The following is an 18,968-nucleotide window of genomic DNA, read 5'->3' on the forward strand; positions in this document are numbered from 1 at the left end:
TTTATGAGCTGTAAATAATTAAGGAAAAAGGTGAGATAAAAGAAAAGAAAAAAAAAATTAACTAATCCTTACTATACATATATACCTGAACAATGATGAAGATGAGTCCGATGAAAGCGGTGAGAATGTCGACAACGGTGGAGGTGGTGGACTTATCGTTGTGTGGTCGGAATGGTGGGCTAGTCCACGATGAACAAGAGGAGGTGAGTAAAAGTTTTGATATTGAGGAGGAAGAGGGAGAGATATTGAATGTTTGTGGTCAAAAATATTAGGGATGAAGTGGGAGACAAAGAGAGAGATAAAGAAGAGTTCTGATATATATAAATATAAAATTATTAGAGGCAAAGGTTCGCCGATAATAATTAAAAGTATAATATTTTAAATATTATTTAACGTTATTAGCGGCGGACTTCCGCTGGTAATATTCCGCTACTAATAAATTTAAAATATAATACTGGGAAAATTCCTGCAAAAAGCAATTCCTTCAATATTATTACTTTTGTTTTTGAAAAAATCCTACTATTATCGGCAAATGTATATGCCCCTAATAGTTCCGCCAGTAATAGAATATTTCTTGTAGTGGTAATCACGATATGTGGCGTTTCTCTGAGTAGGATGTTGCATATTTACACTAAGATGGCTCTAGAAACTCTAGGCGCCTAGGTTGACTTTCGAGGTATTGTTTCGTGTGTTTTCAGTTCTCGGGCCTTGGACTTGGATGCTTCATATTTTCATGGTATAGAATACTGAAAGATGGTGAGTTGAAAATAACTTAGGGGATCCAAGCACCCATTCCAGAGTTCCCGAAGTCAACTTAGTGTAGGGCTAGGGACTCTTCCTAGGTCGACTCTTTGACTCAGGACTTCTCAACTCAAGATTTTTTTTTTCTTTCCATGTGTCAAATGTTGATGTCCACGTCATCGGGTTCAGTTTTTAGGTTAAGACTCATGATTTTCCATACCATAGCAGTACACTGCTAATTTAGACTCATTTGAGAAGAGACGAGTGGTTTGCAAAAAAAGCTTTAACCTTTGAAGCATGTAGTATATGGATCTAAAGTTCCCTTAACAAAATAGCAAAACATCATCCGCGAAACTCGAATGATTCAATGCAAAGCTAGTGCATCTATCATGAAACTTAAAATTCAATTTTCGCCTAACTTTTTTCATCACACGGGCTAAGTACTCTATCCCCAAAACAAAAAGAAGAGACGATAATGGAACAGCTTATCTTAAACATCTTTTAGCCTCAAAATAATCATGCATTGAACCATTAAACATTAAGGTATAAAGCGCGGGGTTAAGATACAAAATATTATAAGTCGAATAATTGCTTCTGGCAATTGGAGCCTCTTAACATTTCCTCAATGAAAGTTCACTAAACGGTATCATAAGCCTTCCTCAAGTCCAATTTAATTATGCAGTTTGCACGAGTATTTTTCTTAGTCCTGGCATATCATGATATGACGATCTTGGATAAATCCGCCTTGATTTTGAACAATAAGAGTAGGAAGTACCACCCTCAATCTTGAACAAAGCAATTTTTGTGGCCGCCTTGTAGAGGAAAATCGGCTGAAAGTCACTAACCGAATCTAAACATTTGGTTTTAGGCACAAGAGTGAGCATTGTTGTATTAATGTCCTTCAAAAGATGCCCTGTGTGGAGAAAATTAAGAACATCCTTACTCACCTCTTCCCCCACAATTTCAAAAATTATTTTCTTCACATCCTGCTCTGTATACGCTGTCAAAATAATTCTGCAATGCTCCTCAGAAACTACAGGGCCTTGGTTAATGACACCCTGCAAAATAAACCTCCTCTACTCCATTTTATTAGCCTATAAAATTTTTATAAAAACAAAATAAAGCTTCAGTAACAACCTCTTCTTTTTTTTTTTTTTTTTTTTTTTTTTTGTAGCATGTAACAACCTCTTCTTGATCCACCCATATGGCAGTGAAGTCATAAAATTTGAATGGTGTAATTGAGACCCCTCACTAATTACATAATTATTGTGTGATACATGTTAAATCTCATTATTATTCTGAATTACATATGCAACGCAGATGCCACTTATTCCTAGTAGATAATATATATAAATATAGAATATTTTAGATTTAGTTATAAAAAAAAGAGCTATTATTCTCCATCTTTTTTAAGTCAGTACAGTGATTCATATAAGACAAAATAAGTTAAACGAAAAAAAGTACTCTATTATATTATATAGATTTACCAATTTATGCATTTATATCCATTATATTTTTTTTTTTTATGTAAATATCAATTATAATTATATGGCTACAGGCTAGCTACTATAATATTGTAACTTTTCCTTTTTTGCGGCAATGATATATTTTGATTACATTTTTTTTTGGTTGAATAATTATTGTGAATAAATTAATGCTCTGCACATATATATAAAATAAATTTATATCTAATTTTGTTAGTTGGTAATTATAGTACAAAATGATGAAGATCGAAGTAGTTAAATAAATATATAAGAAATAATAATTATATATTTACAGCCTATATGATGAGAGTCGTACAATATCTAATTATTAATTATTAATTGTAGTTAGGTATTGAGGTAAATAAAGAAGAAATAAGATTAATAAAATCTTGTTCAGCACAAGGGATAGTAATGGGACCCTTTGGATGATGATCAAAACCAAACTCTTGAGCAGCTTTAATCAACAAATCTTGGAACAAAGGATGCTTCAAATATGAGATTGGTACCACAAACCTCTTATTCTTCATTACTTCACTCTCTTTACCAACATACACTGCAAAATGTCCTTTTGGAACCCCCTGATGATGATGACCATGATCATCAACGGTCACAAATGATCGGTGTTTCGAAGAAGCTGATGATCGCCGTCGAATAATTTGAGTAGCATGAAGAAGTTGATGATGAATTCCCATTGTTATGTCTTGTGGTGTGGTTTGTTGTTTGTGTTTAAATCTAAGATTGGATATATGTTTTGCTATAAGCTGGGCTCTTACTCTAGCTTATATATAGGGGCAAATAATATATATTGCTTTTACTATAAAAGGATAAAATAAAAGTTTGTTGCTGGAAATTAATTTAATTTAATCTAATTTGTTTGTTTGTGGTATACTTGTTTACTACTTGCCCAAACTTGTAATAACTTAATTGGTAAGGAAACGACCTTAGTTAATAATTATACTTATATAATATACTTCATCATCATATTTCAATTTAGATCGAGTTGTTATATGTACCGGAACCATCTCAAATATTAATATAATTAATATGTATATATATAGGCTGCTTTTACAATGCACCACTAAAACAGATTCATCGATGCACTTTTGTTTTTTGGTATGCAGAAAATTTTTTTAGTTAATATTTTTAAATAGGTATTTATGTTGTAGTTATTTAAGATATTTAAAAAAAATTAGTATACAAAAATAGGATTCAAACAATTTATTTCACGCGTGATTCTTTCATTTTATATGCGTATGAAATAGACAGATTGAACCTTGTTTTCAATGTGTTAATTAAATTTTTCAGAATTTCTTAAAATTTTACAGAATGTGATATAGTTATAACATAGACCATAAAAAAAATTTGACTATATTTTTTTTTTTTTGAATGTTGAAACGAATAGGGGTGCATCAATGCACATTTTTAAAAGGATTTATGGTAGAATTTTTCATAAATATATTTGAAAAAAAAGTAGTTTATGGCATAAATACCTAAATTTAATTTTTGGCGGTAAGAATACTTAAGTTATATTTCTAGAACTTCGTAGGTACCTCGCCGTTAAATGTCAAATTATTATCCACGTGTCATTTTATTATTGGTATATTTAAACTAATTTTTCTTTTAAAAAAACGTGGACTAATCCATCATTGCCACGTGACAATTTACTTAATACTTAACAGTCAAATACTTATAAAAGTTTTCACTACAAGAAATATCACTTTTACCAGCACAGTTCGCTACTGCGCTGGTAAAAGTAACTTTTACCAGCGCATTTCGCAAACTGCGCTGGCAAAAAGGTCAAAGTTTTACCAGCGCACATTTGCAGTGGCTAAAATCTAACTTTCACTAGCACATTTACGCGCTGGAAAAAGTTATTTTTGCCAGCGCTTTTCATTTTGTGCTAGCAAAAGTTCTAATATCAACGTTGATTTGTCAATTCCTTTTGCCAACACATCAGAAGTAAATTCTATTTTACCAGCATAATATTAAACTTTTGTCATCACAAATGTGCTGGCAAAAGTGACATTTCTTGTAATGTTTCAAAATATAACTTAGGTATTATTACCGTAAAAAATTAAACTTAAGTATTTATTTGTAACTAGACGTTAAATTTAAATATTTATACCATAAATTACTGGAATTATCTCAAATATATTTATATATACTCACATTTGGTTTTCAATGATGAAATAAGTTATGTATAAATTGTACGAGTTTTGAAATAATTGTTTAATTATTATATATATTTAAACATATAACGTGTTTTTAATTAACTAAATTTCAAGTAATAATTATATATATACGTTAAAAAAAAGTTGTAATTATATATTAAATTGCCTTATTTATATTTGTATAAATAATTTTTGTATTTGTATATAAATGAATAAAAAGTGAATATTATAAAATATAAATAAAAAAACCTTTAAATTTTATTATAAAAATATTGTATAAATAATTCATATTTAAAATTGACACTAAGATTACGTACAGTTTTTACTGACACTAAGATTAATATGAAAATTGATGCACCTCAATTATATTCGTTTAACAATAAATATTATAAGACCATTCTCTGCTGTAAATTTTATACAAATTTAGCTCAAAAAATGACTAAGTGTTATATTTGGTCTAAATTATGTAGTTGTACTGTAATATATATATATATATAGATCTATATATATATATATAAGATACAAATTAAATTCCAAAGTCAATAATTTTATTCAAATTATATAAAAAAAAATTATTTAAATGAATAAATAAAATGTTAAAAAGTTTTAATTAATTAATAAAAATCATTAATTAATGGTAAATAAATAAATAAATAAGTAGATTTATTTTAGTATAAATTTAGCTTAATTATACTATATTTTGTGTAAAATTTTGTTCAATTTTTAGCATATGTGTTAAATTGGACACACATTTTACACTATTAATATATATTGGAGCTTCATATTTTTCTTTTTTGAAAAAACACGAGCTAAAATGTACACCACTATTTTTCTTTTTTGGAAAAACACGAGCTAAAATGTACACCACTTTATAGCCGTCTATGAAGATGCTCTAAAGAGGTGTTAGATAATACTTTTTGAATTAATTTTTTTAAAAGTGATAATATTTGAAAAAAAAAAAAAAATATGTTCTACAAAATTATTTTCACTTTCTAATTTTTAAAAAATCAATATTTTTAAAACAAAAAAAAAATACTTTCAAAATTTATTTAAACAGATTTGATTAAAAAAATTATTTAACTTAATTTCTTTTTGATAACTATAATCTATTTGTATTTTCTTCCATTAATAATATTTTAGACATTGACTCCAATTCCGACCTCGACCTGCCCCCTAACCCAGACTCGACCTAGACCTTAGCCCTTGTTTGGATTCGGACTTGAATCCTGCCAAAGCCCGAACCCGAACTCCCGGCCCAAAGACCTAACCTGAACCCTGTCTTGGATTAAGAATAGGCCCGAGACTAAGACAAGCCCCAACCCCAACCCTGAGCCCTATTTATTTTTGTTTTAAAAATTTTAGAAAATAAAGTTATAAAATATATTTTTACTTTTTGTTTTTAAAATTAAAAAATAAAAATAATTATGAAATACACTTAAAAAAAAAAAAGAAAACAAAAAACAAAAGTAGACACAACATATTTTTATTTTTTAAAAATAAAAACAAAAATAAAAATTTTACTATCACTCGTATATGATTTACAAATTTAAAAAATAGAAGTGTTATCTAATGGTATCTAAATTAAATTAAATACTTTGAATTATTGCATATATATATATATATAAATATAGATGATTAGTATTTTTGGTCTTAAAATTTTGACATTACCTGATTCTACTCCTTAAAATATACGGCTTGTTAAAAATTCTCTCTAAAATATAACAGTTACATAATTATGTCTCTTCTATTAGGTTCTATTTATTTTACCGTTAAAAATTAGTATTTTTACCCTTTAAACTTTGACCAATACAATTTTTTTTCCCTTTTATTAAAAAAATTAATTTTAAAAATTATATTGTTCTATTAATTCTTAAAAAAATTAATAAAAATCACTATAAAAACCTGATAAAAATATTAAATTTACTTTAAAAATCTAAATTATTCTTAAACAAAAATATTTTCAAACTTTATTTTATTTGTAAACAAGTAACTTAAAAAATCAAACCAAAATTATTGGAAATCCCCTAAATAATTTTAAAAAAACTTAAATTTTTTGGAGAAAAAATCAAGTTTATTTATATATTTATAAACTCTTATCTTAAAAAATTAAAAAAAAATAATTAAAAATTCAATAAAAATATAAAATTATTAAAAAATTATAAATTAAATTAAAAAAATATTATGTTTACTTAAATAAATTTATATATTTTTAGAGAAAAAAAAAATAAACTCAAACTCGTTCCCATAAAATTTAGTTTTTACATATAAATCGAATTTTTAATATATTTTTTATATGTAAATGAATTTTTTAATAAAAAAAATTATTTTTTAAACTACTTAATTAATTTTTAAATTTTAATCTCTTTTTAATTTTCTTAATTGTTCAAAATAATTTTTTAAAGATCTAAATTAATATTTTAAAATTTACTTAAAAAATATTGATTTTTTTTTAGATATATTTTTGAGTATACGATTTGATAATTGTCAAAGTTTAGGTTCGTTAGCATTTAAACAGAATAATTAGATAAATTTTGATAAAAAAATTAAAAATCTATAAATGTAAAAGTTGAGAGAAATTTTTTAACTAATTATATATTTTAAGAGGTATAATTAATATTGTCGAATTATTCATATTTATATTTATATGTAGAAGATCATATATTGTCATGAAGATCCATTGTTTAGTCCGACGATCGGTTACATTACACAAATATTAATTAATATTTCCATATAACATATTACACACATCTATTATTATTCATGATGATATATATAATTATATATAATATGGAATAGATCATACAATACTATTAATATTATAATGATTATATTTATTATATTATTTCCCCTTATCTTACTATATATAATATAATATATAAAAGTAGAACATGGTTCAATTGGCTCTCCTTGTTTATTTTAATGCCCCCCATACCTTCTCAAACCACCTGAATATTTTGTTGGCTTATAGTGCACATGGCACTACCAATGTTTGCATGTGAATCTGACACTGATACAAAATAATAAATAATTATCTACAAAAAATCATAATTATATATATAAAAAAAATCAATTTTATTATTATATAAGAGTGTGGCTCAGAGTACGTACTTGAGGAATATGACAATTATATAAGTGTCACTATAAGTCAAAACATGTGGTTCGATCCCTAATCATTGGTCCATGCAGATTATCTATTATTGGCTTAAATAGCGGCCAATATCGTTTTTCCCATGCACATATAATATTAATTCTTTCTTAATTAATTGTAGCTAATAATATTTACATCAATAATTAAAGTCTAATGAATTAATTTGAGATAGAATTGATGATGTCATTTATCAATAATATCATTATATTAATTATGTAGTATATGTGCTGATCTGATAATCAGTTTTCTGTTATATATGTATATATCTATGTATGTGCTTTCTGTTTTATTTTCCTTTAGATCGATATTTGGTCAGAGAATATATTATACATATACAGAGTCTATATATACATTATTATCATGTAAAGGACTCTACATAGTGTACTTGAGAAAAGGCAAACTATATATATGTGTAATTAAGTCATCTACTTCTCTAATGTAACAACTGAAACTTTAATTTATTTATTTATATATTTTGTTTTGTGTGGATGTAAGTGTAGAATAAGAAATTGGGAAGGTCGAATTTGATATTTCTCAAAGTGTATATGAATTTGTCGCAGCTTAGAGAGTTGTGGGTATTGCTCAACAAACTTTTATTACATGAACGAAACGAAACTTCGCCCATGGTTTTTGAGCACATATTACGTCATTGTGTGTTGTACATTTAAAAGTGTTAAATAATGATAAAAAGAAAAAAGAAAAGTTTCTTGGATTTGGATTTTGTGATTTATCCTTAAATAAGGAAGTTTTGATATAATTGTTTTTTATTTTTTTTTTTACATTTAGTACAGAATTTTTTAGTGTAATTTATTTTAACTCCTGTACATGTAGATTGTAGTTACTTAAAAAATTTCAAATATTATAGTGTTCAAAATAAAAATTTAAATATTTTAGACTTTATTTTTAGTATTATGAATTTTATTTAAATTTTTTAAAAGTTTTATATGTGATCTAAAATAGATTGGAAAACTTTCTTAGATATCAAATGATGTATAATGATATTTTGGGGTTATACTATATTGACGCATGGGTTTTACATAAAATTGATAATATTTGTGTTTGCTTAGAAGTACTAATGAAGTGGAATGGAATGAAAAGAAAATATGTTTTTATTAATTTATTTTTTTATTTGATTGTATTATAAAGTATTAATTGAAAATATCATTCTAATATAATGATTTTTTTTATTATTTTGGATTTAAAATGAAATAAATGATCATTTTAATATAAAATAAGAAAAGTTTTAGTAATTTTTTATACGTTTCAAAATTTATTTCATTTTTATTCTTATTTTATTCTTATATATTTTCATTCAGTCTGATTAAATTTAATTTTAGTGTGATATTAGTACATGAATACATAATAACGTGCTAATAGAGAATTTTTAAATGAATTGCATATATATACAATTACACAATAATTTAATATCATATTTCATATATATAAGTATTTAATTAAAATATATTTTGTGGGTGTTGAACAAAAATGAAAGATGCCTTGTAGTAACTCACAAACACACATACTATAATATATAATCACATTTGGTAATATTGTGTCAGATGAGTAGTAGTATTTTTTGGAATTAGACATGTCTCTCACTTTTGATGTCATAATTAAATAATATATAACATGTATAGCATCCGATTGGCTTAAAATAGATATGCATGGTTTTGTAGTAGTAAAATAATATTCCACTTGCTTCACTCTCTCTCAAGTCTTAACTAGTCAACTGGGACTGGATATATAGTTATATAGATTAAATTGCTCTTGGATCTCTTCTCTTTCTTATCCTCTTAAGCATTGGGAAAACCAAAAAGCCTAGAACTTGTTTCAATTGTACTGCTAAGTCTAACCCTTTCATCATTATTTCATGTGACTACTTTTCTTTTGTAATGGACTATATATCATCACTATATTATATTGTATACATATATATTACACTTTAGCCGCAGAAGCCGCAAACAGAGAGATTAAACTCACATGCCTAAAAGAAACTTTTATACAATCATACAAATAAATATAAATTTATGCATATAGACTTCAATTCACAGATTGCTACCTTGCTCATGCAGTATAATCCCATAATAAGGAAATGACGCACACATGAGTAAATAATATTTTTAATAAAAATAGTTAAATTCACTTATCACATCAATGTGTGTTATAGTTATGTATATAATTTATGTGCATATATCATTATAGTACATATACATATATATAATTTTATATATATTTTGAAAAACAAGGTGCATGAGCATATCTGGTTTTGATACTATAGTTATAATTCAAAATTTTTATGTGACAATATATATACAAATATAATTATTTAGGAAATTTTATGTATTTTTTTGTAAAATTTTAAATAATATTTTTTTTTTTTTTTTTTTTTTTTTTATGAATAAGCATACATCATTTGGAACTCCTAATTTATAGTATTATAAACTTTTTGTAAGTCTAAATTTTAAATAATTTAAGATGCTAAAAAAAGATTTCAAAACAATCAATTTTACATGTACATGTAAAACAAGATTTAAACAAAAAGATCACTGGAGGATAAATTGAAAGGGATGAGAAGGGGATGAGTTAATTACAAGATTGTTCAGGAAGGGCATGTTCTTAATAAAACCCAAAGGAGATTGCTGCTTCAACCGTATTCGAAAGAGGGAGTGAAACAAGCTATTTTATCAATTCCAGACTCAAAAGCTCTAGGTTCGAATGATTTTAATAACAAGTTTTTGAAAGCAACATGAGAGATTGTTCGTAAAGATGTTACTTTAGTAGTCCTCTCATTTCTCTACTCTGGAGAAATCTTGAAGGAGATTAACTCTATTGCTTGTCCCAAAGGTTAAATGTCCAGAATCTATGGCTGATTTTAGGCCAATAGCATGCTATAATATGCTCTATAAAGCTGCTACTAAGTTAGTGTGTTCAAGATTGAAATAGGTCCTTCCTAATCTAATTTTACAAAATTAAAGTGGCTTTGTTCACGGAAAAATATGTATTTCTCACAATATAATAGTTTGTGAGGATATTATTAAGCATTATGGGGAAAAGCTATAAACCTTATTGTATGATCAAGATGGATCTCAAAAAAGCATACGTCACTATTGATTAGAGCTTCTTAACAGAAATGATGACGGTTCTTTGCTTCCTCGATCGATTTATTAAGCTTGTTGAGGTATGCATTCAGACTCTTATGTTTTACCTCTTCTTTAATGGCACTCTTCATAGTTTTTTTCCCTTCTCAAAGAGGTCTTGACAAGGAGACCCCATGCCCTCTCTTTTATTTGTGCTATGAATGGAATACCTATCTAGAATACATGTTCATATTGCTTTTAGGAGAGATTTCAAGTTTTATCACGTGTGAAGGCTTGAGTTTAACACACTTGTGCTTTGCGAATAACCTACTCCTATTATGTCATGGCGATGTGAAATCTATTCTGCTGTTACTAAGAAGTTATAAAAGGTTTAACCTCTGGGCTGTAGGAAAATACAAACAAGACATCTATATATTGTACAAGGATGAATGATCAGATGTCCAGCAGATATTAGATGCTTCTGGTTTGAAGCAAAGTAAACTCCCTTTCACTTATCTAAGAGTTCCAATCTGCTTAAAAAGAATTTCACGTGCAGACTGTAAGGTGCTACAAAGAAAATGGTAGCAAGACTTCACATATGGAGTTATAGAAACTTGTTATACGTATGATCGATGGATTGTTCTGGTGAACTCAATTCTAGTAGCAATACACACTTATTAGGCACAAGTTATGATTCTTTCAGAAAAAAAAGGTTCTCAAGGCCATAGACAGAATTTGTCAAACCTTTCTTTGGTCTGGTGTAGCTGATCATGATAAGTCAAGGTTAATTGCTTGGAAAAATGTGTGTAAACTAAAAAACAAAATAAGTGGGTTGGATTTTTGAAATATAAAAGAGTGAAATATTGGGGCCATTTTGATTTTTAGCTTAAAAGAAAGACAACCTTTGGATATGAAGTGGGTACATGAAGTTTATATGAAAGATGAAAATTGGTAGGATTACAAGATCCACCAAGATAGTGAGTTTTTTATTTTTTATTTTTTTGGTTGGACACCAAGATAGTGGGTGGTATTGGGAAAAAGTAATGCAAGTGAAGGATAAATTAGAAGATCACTACTCCAAAAACTAGCAAGAATCAGTCTCTTATTTCATCAAAGAGGTATATGTAATAAACTTTTTGTAGAACCTGGTATGAAGATCTGGTTTGCTAACAAATTTTGGCCAAGGTACAGTGTGCCAAAACATAGGTTCATCACATGGATGGCAGTTTGGGAGAGAAAACGACGAGCAGATTATTTAGGCAGGAGATTCTGGAAGAGAATAATTGTGTTTTATGTAGTTTGGAGCCTGAGATACATAATCACATATTCTTCAGGTGTGAATTCAGTAAGAGGTGTGTGAATCAAGTGTTGCAATGGGCTGTATATGGAACAAATCAACACAGATTCAAAGGAATTTGAATTAGATTAGGAGGGCCATGATGAGTAGTGTCAAAAGGGGAATATGCATTTTTATTTTTAATGCTTGGTGCATATAATTTGAAAATCTAGGAATAGAGCTTTGTGGGAAAATAGTGTACAAACTATGAAGAGTTTTGTTATGAGTGTGAAAAAAAGTGACTCGAGATAGACTTAATAGTATGAGTATAGTAAAAATTGGGAAAGAGGACATAGATTGGTTGACAAACTTGTGTGGGAGTATATAATAGTTGAAAAAAGTTGGCAAATTTGTATAGACTGACATGAGCAATAAAATTACTTATTTACTAAAAAAATAAGATTTAAACAACTATTGATTCTTTGTTTGCAGATCATTTCACAAAACATAAATCCACATAATTCAAAGACAATAATAAATTACGAACATCAAGCACCAATAAATTAAATTGAGATGGCCATAGGAATGTTACTTTGAATAGCCTGGAAACGTAATAAATTGTCAGTCTCAATGACAACATTTTGCCGATCATGACGTTTGATCCAACTCAAAGCCTCCTTTATACCAATAATCTCCATCACTTCAGGTTGAACCAGAGCAAGCTTTCCCAAGGAGAAAGCTTCAACCATACGACCTTCATAGTCCCTGACTCCCTGGCTAGGCAGCCCATACCAAAACGTCCTTCATTAGCGAACAATGCTCCATCCACGTTAACCTTGATCTTATTTCTACTATTCAACCAATGCTCAGCTTTATACCCATCTTCAAACAAATGAGAAAGAGAGTTTCCTCTCCTTTCTTGAGCGGTCTTATATTGATCCAGGAAAGATCTAGCAGATGCTACAATGCTAGCAGCATTCGAACTCTTCTGCTGCCAGACGACTTCATTTCTAGCCCTCCAAATCGCCCAAGCCACCATAGCCAACTCTTCCATTTCTTCTATCTTCCCACGACTTTCAATCTCCTGAAGCCAACTGAAAAAATCAGCAACCATTGTATTACCAATATCCACCACAGACCTATTCCAACATGATCTAGTAAAAGAACAATCAACTAGAACATTATAGATAGTCTCATCTTCCAAATTACAAACAGGGCAAACAATGTTCAAAGACACATGTCTCTTCTGCAGCTGATAGCAAGTTGGCAAAACACCCGAGGCAGCCCTCCACAAAAAATTGCAGACTTTCAGAGGTATTTTAACTTCCAGATTGTGCGCCATAAACTGGAGGGTTGAATAGCAGGCCAAGCTCCCTTCAACACTTGTATATGTTTATACGCACTACTAACAGTGTATCTCCCATGATTCTCGAACTTCCAACACCAGTTATCATCCATAGTATTGTCACTTAGCAAAATAGAAAGGATGAGATTTTGATCTCTAGTGTCGAATAAGTCCTTGATAACATCTTCATCCCAAGTTTTTGAATCAGTTTTAAGGAGGTTGCTAACAGATTGGTTGAACAACGCTAGATGATCAGACATTACAAAAGGATTACCATCAGAAAGCCAGGGATCATTAAGAATAGAGATTGAAAAACCCAAACCTATTGAACGACATACACCAGAATTCAATAACTCTTTTGCCTCAAATATGCTTTGCCACACAAAACTAGGTGTAATATCCCAGAAAATAAATAATATTTAAATGGACATATTTTATTAAATATGTAATTACTTGGGACATGAAGTAGGATTATGATCTTACTTAGGTAAATTGTTGAAAAATTATTTAATGAAATACGTTATTTTTGGGCCCGGAAATTGTGGAAATTTAGCTATGTGGTTAGCAATGTCACGACATTAAATGAAAGAATTATTTTGAGAATATCCCGGATTAAGTTAGAATTTTATTAGAATGTCGGATTGGGGAATTAGTAAAATTACCAAAATGCCCCTAGGGTTTTTTTTAAGAATTAATTATTAAAGAGGGGTAGATTAGTAATTTAGGTGCTGGATTTTTCTTTTTGTAGCTGCCTATATTTTTAAAAAAAAACAAACAAAACAAAACCCTATTTAAAAGCTTTCTTCCAAGGCAAGAAAGAATCAAATTTTCAAACTTTCCTTCCTCCTCTTCCTTCGAGCAGCTGCAACCAGCCATTAGGGGGATTATTTTCTTCAGCCATCTCCTATTTTCAGAGCTAAACTCTAACTTCAAGCCAACCTTGAACCTTAAGGTAAGTTCTTCCTTATGTTTTGGTGCATTTTTAGGTTTCTAAGCTAGGTTTTGTTATTCTTTTTGGAAGTTTTCAGGGCTGTAGGTTTAGATGAGGTTTAGGTATGTTATCTTAGTTGAATTAGGTCTGTTGGTGTATGTTTAAATTGAATTCATGGCTGTTGGAATTGGTTTGTGAGTGAGGAAGCTAAAAGAATTTAGTTTTCTTCACTTGAGTGTATGATTTTAAGCTAGAGATTGAACTACTGTGTTTTGCAGCTTGGGTTATGCCATATTTATGTTATTATACTGTTCTAGAAAGTTTGGTTAGGTTTTGAGGAGTTTTGGTTCGAATTTGGTGAAGAGGAACTTTTGTTCCTGGTCTGCTAGAACCGGTCGACCGGATTGGTTCTGGTGTACCAAAACTGGTCGACCGGTTGCTTGCAGGGGAAATTGTTCGGGTTTGCTTTATGTTCAGTTTTGACTCGGGGAGTTGTGTACTATCTGTTTTAAATTAAATATGGGATGCTTGACCTAATTTGGGGTTGTTGGGAGTTAGGTTATGTTTGATTTCTAAACTAGGGTTTTAATCCAGAATTTTGAGTTAAGGTATTTATTGTGTTTCAATTGTCGTGACATAGGACCGGGATTGCCTAGCTTGTTCTTCCACTCAGGTCGGCCATACTCTTGACTTCTGAATTAAGGTAAGAAAAGTGGTAAGCACCGTATGTGGTTAAAGATTAATGGATGAATGGAAGTGGCCTTAATTAGTATCATGATGTTGATTAAATGTTTATTAAGCCTAGGTTATGACCTAGGGTTGGAAACGGTTATTACCGTTATGAGTAATTACTCTTGAAATCGCGGTTAGGTTTCTTACTTATCGTTTGCTTTATCGGGCAACGTTAGTGACATATTCAGCTCGTATGTGACGAGTGGTAAAAAGTGGTACTTTATTAAGTACCAGGAATGTGTGATGTTTAAAGGAATGCTTATTATATCGAATAGTGAGTAAACATAATGGCATGAGATTAAGTTGATAATCATTTTCTTTCAATTATTGTTTTGATCACTTTCTTGCTGAGTCTCTGTGACTCACGGGTGCTTTATGGTGCAGGTAAAGGGAAGGCTAAAGTCGAGCAACCATGAGTTTGTGGTCGCAAAGAAGAATGTACATACCACCGGCGAGTGGCACAAATTTCCCGCAAACCGGATGCTCTATTTTGATTGTATTTTGGGAAATATAAAGTTTATGCTGTAAAATACTTTGAAACCAGTTTGTAAATATTTGAAAAACAGGGGGACCCCGTAGTCCATATTACTTATCTTTTGTTAAACAGATTAAAAGTTAAATTTTAATTATCAAAATTTAATTACCCACACTTTTAGTATAATTACATATTATATAATTATCAATATTTTAATAAATTACACACACGTGGCGTCCCTGTTGGACAGGGCGTTACACTAGGATTGTCACCAAACTCAGCCTTTAAAAATGAATTGTTAGGATAGTACCTTGCTCTGTACACACGCCCTACCAAAGAAGAATCATGAGTCCATAACCTCCAACCCTGTTTTCTAAGAAGAGCCAAGTTAAAATCTCTTAAATCTCTGAATCCCAAACCTCCAACATCTTTGTGACGACACATACGACTCCAACTCATGCATCCAACTAGTACCTTTATTTTGATTAGAATCCGTGCTCCACCAAAACTTTTTGCCATGAGTCGTTCAAGCTCCTTACATGTATCAATTGGTAACAAGAAAACACTCATAGCATAATTTGAAAGTGCTTGAGCAACTGATTTAAGGAGCACTTCTTTGCCAGCCCTTGACAGCAGCGGCCCCTCCCAACCATTGATTTTTTTTCCTCACTTTATCTTTTAGGAAGCCAAGAATAGCGTTCTTATTTTTCCCAATCGAGTACGATAACCCCAAAAAAGAACCATTTTCATCAACTTCAAAAATACCAAGTAAATCACAAATAGCATCATGCACACCAGCACTAGTATTTCAGCTGTAAAAAACTGAAGACTTTTTGTAATTAATATTCTGGCTTGAAGCCATTTCAAACGTAAGCAGCAACTTTTGATATTAAAAACTTCATCTTCTGTTGCTTTACAAGAAATATAACTATCATCCGCAAACAATATGTAAGAAATAGTTGGAGCTTGTCGAGATATCTTACAACCCGTTAAGAGCCCACTTTGTTCATAGCTTTGTAAGAGGCATGAAAATCCTTCCGCACAAAGAATAAAAAGATATGGCGATAACGGATCTCCTTGTCTTATCCAACGAGAGGCTTCAATAGGACCCATTTCATGACCTCCATGAACAATAGAAAAAGAGACAAAACTAACACACCACATGACTAAGTTTATCCATCTTCCATCAAAGCCCATTCTTTCAAGCATAGCTCTAAGATACCCCCATTCCAATCTGTCGTAAGCTTTGCTCATATCAAGTTGTAGAACCATGAACCCATCTCTCCCTCTTATTTTCCTCTTAAGATAGTGCATAATCTCGCAGGAGATCATAATATTATTAGAAATCAATCTCCCTTGCAAGAAGGCACTTTGGGTTTCCAAAATAATAGAAGGAAGGATAGCTTTAAGCCTATTTGCAATGACCTTTGAAATGATTTTGTAAATAACATTACAAAGAGCAATCGGCCTAAAATCCCCCATATCTAAAGGATGCTTCTTCTTAGGAATCAAGACAAGGTTGGTAGCATTTAAACTTGGAGAAAAATAACCAGTTTCAAAGAATGAAAGAATAAGATTGAAAATATCATTACCCACCACAGAACAACACCTTTGAAAGAAACCAAGAGTCATTTCGTCGGGCCCCGAAGACTTATCCGGATGCATTTGGAAAAGAGCCTTGCGGACCTCATCATGAGTAACAGTTCTCAAGAGATCTTCATTTTGGATAGTCGTAACACGAGATTGCACTAAAGTCGTAACCTCACACCAATCAGTTTGAGCAGAAGCAAAAAGAGCAGTGAAATAATCCTTCATAACATCTGGTAAACCAGTGTTCCAATCAACCAAATGACCTGCTAAATTTTTAAGCTTCTGAATGGAATTAGTACGCCGTCTTGCCGAAGCTGAGGCATGAAAAAACTTGTTGTTATTATCACCATCTTGGAGCCACATTTGTTTGGATCGTTGACGCAAAAAAACTTCCCTTTGAGCATACGTTTCCACCAAGTATTGTTTAGCCTGTTTAAAATTCTTAATAGACATCTCATCACAACCAAGCTTCCATCTATTCATCTCTTTCTTCCACTTCCCAATCCTTTCCTTAAAATTCCCAGTATATTCCTTCCCCCAGCGCTGCAAATGGCTTGAAAAAACTGCCACCTTACTTTGTAAATCACTCCCTCGACACTCCTCCCAACTCTCTTTAACAATATGAAAACATAAGGTTCACGAATCCATGCATTCTCAAACCTAAAACGACGTACCGTTTGTGAGTTTAAGTCAGTTAACAAATCCATGAAGATGAGATAATGACCAGATATAGTAGTTTTCAGGTTGTAGAGCTTTGCTAAATTAAAAATATCCAACCAAGATTGGTTCACCAAGCCTCTATCAAGTCTTACTTCAATCCAGCTATCAGTTCCCCTCCCCCTTTCCCAAGTGAAATGATAACCACATAAATCCATGTCTTGTAAACCACTATCAATAAGAGCTTGTTGGAAGCCTTGTATTAAAAAATCCGGGTACCAATTACCACCCTGCTTATCATCATGAGAAACTACATTGTTTAAATCCCCCATATATAACACACCAAGGAAGGTTATATTTGACAGCCAATGTACGAATTAAGTCCCAAGTAGCTCTTCTTCTACTACGGTTTGGTTCCCCATAAAGGCTAGTGAATCTCCACTTCGGCTGCCCCTCCACAGTCACTTCCATATCTATATAATTATCGGCAAACCCCAGTTTCGAAGCTTCTTCTTCATGTCTCCATAAAAGAGCTATGCCTCCATTTCTACCCTTCACATCCATGACAAACATACTGTCGAAACCCAGAAAAATTCTAGCCTTCTCCACTTGATCACGCTTACAAAGTGTCTCACAAAGAAACACAAAATTGGGCTTCTTTTGGATCACCAAGTCCTTAAGGAATTGTAAAGTCCATGGGTTCCCAAGCCCATGGCAATTCTAAGACAAAAGACTCATAATGATTGGTGGGCCTGGAAACCAGCACCCACCATATCCACATTTTTTAGATCCAATTGAACTTGGGCTGGACTCCTCTCTCCCACCTTTACTTTGGACCCCACACTAAGGCCCAACTCTGTTCTACGCCTCTTCAAATCAGCAACCAACAAACAATCACCTTCTTCATTAATGACTTGAACATTAGCATTTTCAGCATCATTCAACCATTCTATTTCCACACTCTTAGCTTTGTCAATCCTCCCAATATCACCCTCTTTATTACATAAACCTTGACCCCCTAATTTCTCCTTGATCACAGCTGGTTGATTGAGAGTAGCTGATGGCATTGATTGCCTCATCGGATTTGCCCTGGTAACATGATCGGAGTTTGGTTGGTTCTCATGCATCTCACGATCATACATGTTGCCAATACGGCGAAGCTTTCGGCCATTTTTTTCCAATCATGTGACTAGTACGCCTTGGTTGAACTCTCATCCAATCACCATACGGTTTCACCAACGTCCCAACTGGAGCTTCAAATCTACATGGATAGAATTTGTCAGAGTGTCCCATAATTCCACATATGAAAAAAAAATATTGGAAGATTTTCATATTTGAAAT

At 30.9% G+C, this 18,968-nt stretch overlaps 2 protein-coding genes across 2 annotated transcripts; both read right to left on the reverse strand.

Annotated features, from left to right (window-relative positions):
* Positions 1-2,465: 2,465 nt before the first annotated feature.
* On the reverse strand, positions 2,466-2,977 carry LOC115707600 (auxin-responsive protein SAUR15-like). The gene has a single exon (XM_030635616.2). The coding sequence runs from the start codon at positions 2,915-2,917 to the stop codon at positions 2,561-2,563; it is 357 nt and encodes a 118-aa protein (XP_030491476.1). The 5' UTR covers positions 2,918-2,977; the 3' UTR covers positions 2,466-2,560.
* A 9,617-nt stretch (positions 2,978-12,594) lies between these two features.
* On the reverse strand, positions 12,595-18,191 carry LOC133032011 (uncharacterized). The gene is made up of 6 exons (XM_061105818.1): positions 18,002-18,191; positions 17,645-17,937; positions 16,176-17,513; positions 15,653-15,914; positions 13,308-13,564; positions 12,595-13,149 (listed from the first exon to the last, which is right to left on the reverse strand). Exons 1-6 carry the CDS (start codon positions 18,189-18,191, stop codon positions 12,595-12,597), a joined length of 2,895 nt encoding a protein of 964 aa, XP_060961801.1.
* Between the last annotated feature and the right edge of the window lie 777 nt (positions 18,192-18,968).

The sequence above is a fragment of the Cannabis sativa genome, chromosome X (assembly GCF_029168945.1).
Source record: "Cannabis sativa cultivar Pink pepper isolate KNU-18-1 chromosome X, ASM2916894v1, whole genome shotgun sequence".
NCBI lineage: Eukaryota > Viridiplantae > Streptophyta > Magnoliopsida > Rosales > Cannabaceae > Cannabis > Cannabis sativa.